At 45.2% G+C, this 11,074-nt stretch overlaps 1 protein-coding gene across 1 annotated transcript in view; it reads right to left on the bottom strand.

Moving 5' to 3' along the window:
* Positions 1-589: 589 nt before the first annotated feature.
* Positions 590-11,074, bottom strand: part of T265_07123 (hypothetical protein) — a gene marked incomplete at both ends in the record, with an annotated part of 13,978 nt that continues 3,493 nt past the window's right edge. The window contains one exon of the mRNA XM_009172566.1: positions 590-933. Within this exon, the coding sequence (XP_009170830.1) occupies positions 590-933 (344 nt within the window). The remainder of the gene's footprint in view (positions 934-11,074) is intronic.

The raw sequence follows: 11,074 nt of genomic DNA on the forward strand, positions 1-11,074 counted from the left end.
TAAGTGCACTTATGGATGGCTGTTTAGGGCAAACTTAATTATATTGCAAGATTTGCTGAGAAGGCTGAGACAGCCTGTTAAAAATCATTTCAACACTTTCCCGATGCCTCCGAAGGTGAGAAACCGGGGGTTTGCGGCCAGAGAAACTAGCAGCTTTAATAGCTGTACGCCAGGTTTGAGACCAAGGTTCTGGAGAGGGCCCTGCGGCATACTTGTCTGCTGCTGTCTTGGTGGTTCTGGGAGCTGATTTCCATTTGCACGTTTTCTTCGACCCGTAAGAGCCAGGCTTGCGAAGGGGGGTGAGTTTTATTCCCTGTGGGTGGAAATTTCGGCCGCTGCTACTTTTAGCTCGTTCAATACCGCAGTTATTCAATGATTAGGGACGAACATGTGTTTGGTTTCTTGGACATTCTGGCGCGGTTTGATCAATAAATTGTTTTTAGAGGCCCTAAGCGTTAGTTAGCAGCACTAAAAAGTATTCCTTTTGGTGGCTCTCCCATGAGGCCGTTCCCCCGAAGACTGCACATTGAATCTTGCAGGCACGTTTCTGATTTGGCGAGTCTTATGTAGTTTTTGGCTGTATTCTCCTTTATTTTTTGTTCGTATGGACTCCCGGGTCACCCGAGATCAGCGTGCCCAGCTGGGTGTACGAGGGATTTTCCGGTTCGATGTCAGGTTTGGGGCTTTGGTCGTCGGGGTTTCGGGCAACCAATGTGTCCATGAATGAAGGGGCCATTTTTGACGGAGTGGAGCTGGCGACTGGCAGTTTCACGGTTTCAGTGGTTGCGGGGTTCATGCAGCATTCCTTGCTGTCGAGGTCAATGCTCGTGGTTGATTCTTCGGTAGGCTTCACCACTTGTCTCCGTAAGATTGACCTGGTCCAGCCCAGACGTTGTGGCTTGTGTGTGGAGTTCACTGCTGTACCTTTATTGTCTTTTACGGGAAAAGTCGATGATAGCACTGAGTAATTTGGGCGTTGCGTCCATCCGGGTACTTGCCTCATCCCAGAGCATTGCCGTCTTCGGCAATCGATGGGTTTGTCTCCACATGTTCGACTCAGTATAGCACAGAAGCTATGACTGGGATGTGGAGTTCGCTGCTATACATTTATTGTGCATTACAGAAGTAAGCAGTACTAGCCCTTATAACTTTGGGCGCTGCGTCCACGCGAGGCTTGCCTCCTCCCGAGCATCGTTGATTTTGGTAGCCAAATGGTCTGCGGTGGTTCAGTAGAATATGCAACCCCAATTCAAGACCGGTTGTGTCGGCGAGCACTCGGGACACGAGGGGCCTTGTCTGCCATCGGTTTGGCCATAAGTTCGAGGCCGGTTGAACTGGCGTCGAGCGGAAGGCTGCTTCGCACCTTACAACTAGAACGTCTGTGGCTTAGCTTTCGTGTCTTTATAGGATGGGAGCACGTTTTAATTGCAGCAATTAGAAGGGATTTGCCGGTACTTAAGCCTCTCCAGAGCGTACAAGACCGCGCTGTTTCAGCACTTTCCAGACATCGTAAATATCAGTGAAATTCTGGGAACATACAGATTTGGATAAATCTTTCTGATACAATCACATATGGCGCGCACGCCGAACGCTACGTTATGCATTCCCTTGTGGAAAGCGGGCAGTCATGCGTAAGTTGCCTACTTTGTTCAGGGGGACAATGGGCGCGGCATCAAGTGTTACGGCTATCGGCTTTTTGAGTTTGAGTCACGCGTGTCAATCCACGAAAACGACCAAGAAATCCGAATTCTGGAATCACGGTACTCAACGGATTCTCCTCTGCAGATACCATGGGGTTACAAAATAAGGCGGTACAATCACCAGCCTGGGGATAAAGCGCAGATTACTCCGCCTCAAAATCGATATCATCACAGCCAGACAGATATCGAAGGCGAGCAACCGCAAGAATCACAATGTCCGACCAAGGTCGGTAAGAGTTATAAAAATAGTTCACTAAAACAAGAAGGTTTCAGTTTATCTGGTCAAGGGGGATAAATATGGGGCTTGGCTGTCCTATGGGGTTGGAAACGGGTGCACGTTGTTGGCAAGCTGTCTTCTACACCAAGTGAAGACATTCGACAAGGGCAAGTTAGGTGTCAAAATGTTGACGGCCAGCATTGTGTTCTGCTGTGGCGTCATGTCGTGCTACGTTCATATGCGCAAAGCTATCATGAAGTGAACATTTATCCAGTAACAGCCCTGGATTTTGATTACATGTACTTTCCTTTTCATGTTAAACTTCAGCCTCAAACTATTTACCGGCTCTCCGGAGGTGGCTACAGAAAACCTATTATTTTTCGCCACTTCCAATGAACTCGCCTTCCAATTAAGTGGGCCAGAGTACTTCCAGGATGACCTCAATCTATTTAACTACAAACGCAAATTATGGGCATAGATCACACAAACCTGAAGACGAAATACGCACCCCCTAGCCATTTCTTCGAATATTGTGGGTGAAGTTCATTTTTGTGAAAGCCTTACGTTCTTTGAACGCTTTTCGTACTATCATAAGGAAATCAATGTTTCAATCAGAATGATTACACGAAATAATTTCTGGAAATACCAGAACACATATTTCTGCGCCCCTCTGCTAAAACAAACCATGCCTTTCGATTCAAGAGTGACCCTATAACCCATTTCGCATCAACACGTTTAGTGTTCCACAGAATATTATGGCTGCAGAACTAACTGCAAATTCCCTCCATTTTAAGGCAACCAAATTTTCTGATAAGTCTAGATATATGGCAGAACCCTAGAGGCTCACGAGAAAAAATTCTCCTTGACTACTGAAAAATCTTACGTTAGTTTTGAAGGTCGATCCACTGACAGCAACTCTACAGACTGCTTCACTTTTGCCGGAGTTCGTTTGGGTGGAAGCCTTGAGAGAAATTCGAACATCAACTGCTTCAACTTGTCCTCGCGAGCTCACAACGAACCAGCGGCTAACACAGAACAATATTTCTTATAAATATCACGTGAATGCTATCTTCCGTTTGGAAAACACGTGAGGCATTGAGGTGTGCCACTAAATTTGTTCCAGCTTTGTCTGGCAACTAATTGCCACAAGCGAATCTTAAGTGGTCGGCATTGTGACAGGACTGGGCAACATACCGTTGGAAAATGCAGCCAGGGTAAATCAGCTCCCTAAAAATAGTCTTGGCCCCTGTATCATCCGTTATGTTGACAATGAAATTCCCCACGTTTATTATGCCCCTATTTGTAATCCCCGCCCCATTTTTGTGTTTAGTGTGTATGTATGAACTGACGATTGTTTGTCCTTACCACTTCACCCATTTGGTCTTGAGGTCATCCGGCCATTTGTATATGACTTTGCACGTGTGACTGTCGCACGTTGGAGCCTGTTAGCTCCCTTGCTTTGCACTTTTGAAGTCCAAATGGACTGTTTGTTTTGGACGCGTATCTACTGTCGAGGTTTGTACAAATTGTGAATTTCTCTTACCCTAATGATACCGTATAGAGACCCAGCTCCGACTTTGTTTTGCCTACCCGGAGGTTCTGGTATTACGCGTCACTCGAAGATACCGTTCGACCGTTACAGCCCCAAAGCCTCCATATTTTAACATTAAAAACGAACTACGTTACCTGCTGATGGGCGGCATGTCGAACTAAATGCGTGACTGATGAGGTGTCGGTACTCAGCATTGTGCGGGAATGGGCAGTCACAGAGATGATAGACGTTGTCCAACACAGACGGAGTCACGCCTAACTCAGCTACATTTCAACGCAGTGGATTTTGGGGAGAGTGAAACATGGTTGATGATCATTTCCAGATTGCAGGAAACTTGCCACATTCAAGTGAGATCAGACCGTTAAAATTCCAAGATATCGGGTAAAGGCACGATACAGCCAAAGTTGGCGTAATTCCTGTTCACATATTCTTTCATTATATTTTCAAATCTACAAGAAAATCTCTAGAAAAAGCACGCTTACCATGAAGCATTCCACTTTTGTGACAGACACACGGCAAAAAACTGTAAGTTGCGGACAATAAGACAGAAGGATAAGGAACCTGGAGCAGATGGAACGTTTCAGTGATCCCGCTCGCCAACTGAATTAAAACTAAAAACCACTGTTACAGCTACGCGGTCCTGGCTAATATAGGCCAGGGTTACAAAAAGCGTAAGTGGGAATGATGTGTTGAAGCAATCCGCAACGCGCATATATGATAGCCTGCATGATAGTATATGTGAATATCAACATCACGGTTTATAATAAACATTTCAACGCGAAATTAATTTTGATCTGCCTCCACCGATCGGAAATATTGTATTCCATTAGGCTCCTTTTCCTGATTATTGGTACTTATTAACCTTGAAAAGAAGCTCACTTTAACAACGTCCACATACGACATGTTTGCACAAAAGTTGATTATTCATGGGAAATTACACTCGTGAATTAGCAAGCTTGAAAACTTCGTTTTTTCGGAAAACTGCTTTTATATACAGGCTCTTGATTGACTTCTCAGTTATTAAACTAACCCATCAGATAACTGTGGCAATCTTTCGGTGATGCTGGAATGTTAGACAAACTTGCAGACATTGGCATGATTCAGAACCAATTAGGTGGTGTATAAAATGGCGTGGTCATGCCATTGGGGTCTGACGGGTGTCTTTGGGGCAACACAACTAATGAAGGCTACATGATAAGACGTTGTGACTGAGTTGAATTCATTAATTTGGACCGTGGAAACAAAGCTTCTGTAGTTGTTCTGAACTGAAGATGATTGCAGTTGCGAAAGCCTCATCAGGTTACTCAACTTGGTTAACTTTTCATGTCCTGGTGAGCGAGATACAAATAGTGGACATCGCTAGAATGAAGAAGAGAGTTTCTATTCTAAAAAATAAGCTGGGTTGAAAGCAAACATGCTTAACGATTCTGAGGTGAGTCACAGTCTCTATAGAATGCGGCATTCTGCGCTAGCAGTGTTACTATCATCTAGTGGATAGACACAGTGAAACAGTGACAGATTACTTGATAACGTATGTGGATGGTTCAAGTGGTTTTTTGGGGGTTGCCTTACATTTCTTCCCTGGAACAGCAAGCGATGCAGGATTCTAAAACTATTAATCAGTGCAAGAGTGCAATGGACCCTGATATCTAAAAAAAAACTATATTCACGAGGTACCCAGTTCGGCACTGCATGAACACATTGATTGTTCTAGGGATGTCTGGGGGCAAATCTATTATGCGGTACCTTTATGAAGTCAGCTCCTCGTGCGTATTTCCGCCTGAGCTAGTGCTCTGCACAGCACTGGCTAGAAGGATGTTGAAATCACATGTGAGGAACATTAACGTGGAACAGCACAGACGGATACTCACCAACGACAATATAAGAAACATTATGTGAAAATCGGGATTAGCTGCGGTAATAGTGTTACCGTGGCACCGCCAGCAACTCCCACAAGAATTTCCCTGTTGAATTACATGTGATCATTTATTACTTTAAGGGTCGTCCCACTGAACCAAGGACTCGGGCCGGAACAAATCCAGTTAGCACGACGGACGTCCACTGATGCACTGAGGGCCCAGCGTAGCTAAGTAGCAACGTAGCAGTGTCACCCAGAACAGGCAGCGAAGCAAATGGACAGGAGTTTCGGGACAGGGAAAAGAGCAGGATGGGATCACCAGAATCCACCAAAACAACCTGTCGCAATGTAGACGTTATTTACCGTAGCTAACGTATGTCACAAGAATTGAACGAAATTACTCAGATGAGCCTTGACATCCCTGCCAAACCAAATTCTGGCGTGCCAAGAAACGAGCCGGGATATTGTTAACTGCATGTCGAGTCCATCGCTTGCGCGCAATCCTTGCCATAATCGGCCGGACTGTGTTATTTCAAGCAAAGCATGAGGCAGAAACCAAAGCTGAGTTAAAAAGCAATCGGTTGTAGGCTTACTAAACTACTGGGAGCGCAGCAAACAGTCATGTAGCCTGGGATTTTTCATGTATGAACTTTCAGTGTGGTAGTTGGGGGATCACTTAGCCCTACATACCGGCTTCCCGCTCCCACTCGATGTGTGCGGGTGTACGGTATTATTCACCTACAGAGGTAGCAGATGGAAAACACAGGCATTCATGAGTAAAGGAACGCCCTACTGCTTGTGCGAACGAATTGCAAGAAGATTTTCCAACTGCGTGTCCATTTGGGTGTTATTTTCAACCCCCCGGTGGCCCTTCTGCGGGCAGGAGAGAAAGATTATTGACTAATTTTCAGAGATGGGCTGGCAAGCATTTAACTGCGCCTTAAATATCATTGAATAAGGCTATTCGGATTGCGGTGAATTAAAACTGAGCTGGCGATAAATTAATCCATTGTGACAGACGAGATCAACACCGGGCGACTCCAGTGTCCTGCTTGCTGGCAGACAGACTCCAGAACCTACAAATTTCAGCTTCTCGGAATGCATTCAAAGTAGTAAGTTTGCTAGCGCTCATGTGCAACTATTCTACTCCCACAAAACGGCGTCTCGGTTATGTGCATGAGTCACCAGGAGCTGCATAGACCAGGAGTGTGCTATTTTAGCACCCACAAAAGAACATGGCAGACTGTTTTCGATAGTTCTTTGCAATGGCATTTCGGTTAATTGCGCGACTGCGCGTCACTTTCTCAAAAGTTTTCACACAAATTTCAATGCCTTTTGCCGAAAACTTCTTGAATCTCTAACACTTTAAAGGCATGCAGAAGAGTGCACTGCCGTAATGATGAACCGCACCCAGCGACGACCAACAAGCAGTAAGCAAAATTCCCCTTTGCTTTGAGATACTCTTTCCGTTATATTCACCTTCCGGGGTAAAGCTTATCAAGGCGATTCTAGAAAGGTCGGAGGCATTATTTTTTGCAAGAATATATACAGCGACTACCCGAAAGATCATGCGGGCAAATGTAATCCAACTAAGCCCGTTTAAGAATGAGATTCATCAGGGATGCACCTGAGTTATCCTGTGAGCGCAAAGTTGGGTTGCTGATAGTTTTACTTCATCATCAAAGTTATGGCAGAATATGATGTGGATGGAAGCTTGGGGTAGCACCAAACTTCTGAGAACCGTTTGAGAAGGAACCGGTTATGACTAACTATTTATTTTAGAAGGCTACTTAAAGATGTATTCTCCCAAAATGAAATATGTTTCACCTTATTTGCCTCCTTTCGTGCAAACGATAGAGTGAAAGACAAGGTTCGGCTCCTAAGGATACAGTTGAAATGACTTTCTTGTGACCTGGTCTGATTCAGAGTCTGGTAACCAGAAGTTCTGTGATTTGAAAACGAACAGGTCATTTCGAATGCTTCTGTGTATGTTTGAGCAACCTGGTATTATGTCAGTCCCTGTGAATCCTATGGATGAAACAGCAACAGGACGTTGGGACTGCGTCACCACTGTACTGCTGCAAGGTATGGTTTAACTTAAAGAGTAAACATAAGCCAAGTCAGTCAATCCCGGAAGGAATGAAACCCCGGGTAAGAATTGAATGCTCCGTGCTTTTCAGATCATTTTGGAACTTCCGCCGTGCTAGAAAATCTACAACTTCCTACCATAGTACTACCATGCCCACACTGCCCCATTACACCGTCATCCACTGCATTAAGGTTGTCAGTATTTGCACCGCTGTGTTGGAAGTTGTCTACTTTTATGACCACCCCACTGCCACGCTCTGCTAGACATCGAAAAACCGATGTTGGTCATGCATGTATTTTGGACTTAACTATTATGATCGCGGCTGACGGTGTGCCCGAAACCAGTTGGAAATAGACGTTATTATTATTATTAGCTTCATTTTTAACGTAACATCCAGATTAGTCCTGCGGAGCCGGCTTTCAGTAAGCCACCCTGCTAGAAGGCGCGCAGAGCAACCGCAGCACGGTGCAATGTTTTCATACGCTGCTCACGTTTTACCACACCGTCAGTGTGTTCAAGTCCGCGACAGCTGAACAAGGCAAACAGACGGATAAACTGATCTGTCGACTTTCCGCTTTTAAAGTGATGCACTCGGTGGTCACTCAAGCCTTGTGTTCCACTGTATCATCGAGTATCCTTTAGAGACCTACCTCATCATGTACTTTTTTGAAATCATCAACCTTGCAATGTTTCAACAAAAATCAGACTCTTTATATTTTTATTTTCAAAATCAATGTGTATTTTAGTACACAAATCTGTTAAAAACCTAAATTTGGGGTGCATTTTTACGGAGAAGCATTGTTGCCTGTTCATAATGGGCCCATTGGAATAGCACATGGTCAAGAACTTCGAGTGCATCTGTGACCTTGTCCTCGCTCTTCACGCTTCTACCTGAAACGTGCAGCAGTTCAATTATTTTCGCAATGCCTGGTATTTCTTCACAGCCCGCCTGCCTAACTGCTGCAACGAATATGGACTAACTCACCCATCACTGCTCCTTATCGGTGACATCCACAGATTCCTGATACTGTGACCCACGGATTTTGGGCCCGTTTAGGCAACCTGTAGTAAAGTGTTGCGCCCATAGCTGGAGCAATATAAATTACACCAAAAGATCTTCACCATGACTCAGGTAAGAATGCTCTATTTCATCCTCTTGTCCCATGAGCAAGCGTCACCTCAGTATAAACTGAAAATTTGGGAATGAAACTATTATTTTTATCCTCCTCAATCACAGACATCTCCACAGCTGCTTTACTTGCAGGTTGACAATTTTTTTGCCTCCACTCATAACACAGATCTTTTCGTCCACAATCTCGAGGACTCCAGAGGAAGAGCACCAGAGTGTCACATTTTTATCGCTTGTAGCCAGCCGCGTCCCCTCCACAGCATTATGCTTGTTGAGTCCGAGCCAAGAGCGCTCAAAACCACAAACGACCATCGAACCAGTTAATCCCTCCAAAAATTGCCTCAAATGACTAACGGCCGGCCCTCTTATCAGGCGAAATTATCTTTTCCGACATCGATAACATAGTTCGTTATTTAAATCCACTAAATCATTGCTTTGCACAACTTCCATACTCTATCATCTCTCAATCATTTTATTCTTGATACCCACATGAATACAGTATCTCCCTAATTTGTACATTTAACATTCCAGTTGCACATAACAATAATAATCTTGTTTATTCCCAGCTGATGGATGACGTCCCCTCAGACAGGATCATAATGGTACAGTCGAACGAGAAGCATGACTGCAATTTCCGTGTGTGAAGCGCACGCCAAAATATTGTTTTAGTTATTGAGGGCGAGTTACAGCGTTGAATGATCTGAACCAAAAACAGCGATATTTTTTGCGTACTCAGCGCTCGTAGTGCGCGTATATTTCAATCTACAAGATGTTAGGAGTAAGCCGCATGCCACTGACAAGCAATAAGTGGAAGGTGAGAGGTGACAGACTTTCTTGTACCGATGAAAGTGGGCCTCAGTTTTCACTGTATCGCACCAGCCTGCTGGAGGTTACGCGCAGCGCCATCGTGCGGAGAGGAAATTTGGAAGGGATAACTCCGTTCTCTAGGCACCGCCAAAGTATCTGATAATCTTGATTCAGGAGTAACTTGCAACTTGAAAAAGGACATCGTTAGAGATTTGAATGAGCAGTGCCACTGAAGTACCTATCTTTTAGGCAAATTATGGGCGATTCTTTTAACGCGTCAGCGTCATGCACTAAGGAATTTGCAAGAGCTTCCGCTTTGGGGTGTGCAGGGTAATGTGGCGTTGTTCTGTGCCCGTTGTGCGCCGTCGGTTCTGGTCGGGGTCAAATTCTCTGTCGGATAGTCGGAAATTATTTGGCCTTACTGTCCACATGGACGAGAAGACAGGCTGAACGTATGCCTACAGTTCGATTGCACACGGTTCATATTTTGTGACATACTCACTACTGTCCTTTTTGAAAGCACCTTCCTACCGCTTCTGTTCCAAATCGGTCGGAGTATGACTTAAAAGTTGTCATGTGCGCTATCCCGTTTATAGTTCTGCACTGACCTGGGATGCGTGACTGGTATGAGAAGGATCGGGAGTACGGCAGCTGGATCTCATGGTTACTTCATACGGTCCGGCGAAAATCTCGTTAAAGCTATATGCGACTGAGCAGTGAGCGGAGTGTCAGATGCGACTATGACTGAAACTTTACTCATAATCACCGCCGTTCCCAGTTTGCTACAAGCCAGCCAGTGCCCTGTCTGCGGTGAAGACCAATAGAATTTACTACCAGAAGCAACTTTGTCTGTGCCAGCGCTTTCATGTGAATTCCCCACACTGGAGATGAAATGGCCTTGTAAGTTCAGCAATATTGCCACCCCACCTTAATTGTGTAAACCTTAATAAAGTGTTTTGACGGTGGCCTTCTTTAATGTAGTGGCGACGTTCTTCGATGACCCCCTCCAAAGTTCTGCATATCGCATACGGGCACAAATAAAGAGTTGGCGTATCACGGTTAACTGGGCTCTCTATGGTGCCTTGTCGTTTTGACGGCCTTCCTGGGGCTTTGGTCTCAGGAAGTCACTTAAGACGATTGAAACCACATTTCCGGACAAAGTCGCCTGCGTTCAAAATGCGTAGTTCTGATAACGAGCATCAGCAAGTGTAGCTTGAGTTACCCGGTCCTCTATCGCCATGATGGTCGGCCTGTTTATACGGTTCGCCGCAGATACATGCTTTTGGACACGGAAATGAGGAGCATTGCAGCTCACTGAGGAACAAACCGCGTGAGAGTCTAAATTATTCCGTGAACGAAACTGCGGCAGCTATAACCACTGTACGACGAGTACGCAGTTATTACAGCCACCCTAATCCGCTCTTTTCTGGTGTTTCACTTTAAGGCTAGATATAGTTTGAGCCTACGGTTGTATGGCAGTGAGTCAACAGGATCAAAACTGATGTCGCGGTCTCAGATGACGATAATGACCGGCTTTCGGGATGTGGAAGCTGATTTCAAGGTGTTTAAAGTTGTTACGGCGAACGGATGCGCAGAACATGTAAGTGAGCTTGATGCAAGGCGAACAAAGCTGTCAGCCCTAGCTTAGGGGCTGCAAAGATTGTACAGGTATTGCAGTCGGGTAGGGTGGGAGGAAAGATACATGATCACATAATAAGCGAG

Source organism: Opisthorchis viverrini, assembly GCF_000715545.1.
Source record: "Opisthorchis viverrini unplaced genomic scaffold opera_v5_161, whole genome shotgun sequence".
Taxonomy (NCBI): Eukaryota; Metazoa; Platyhelminthes; class Trematoda; order Opisthorchiida; family Opisthorchiidae; genus Opisthorchis; species Opisthorchis viverrini.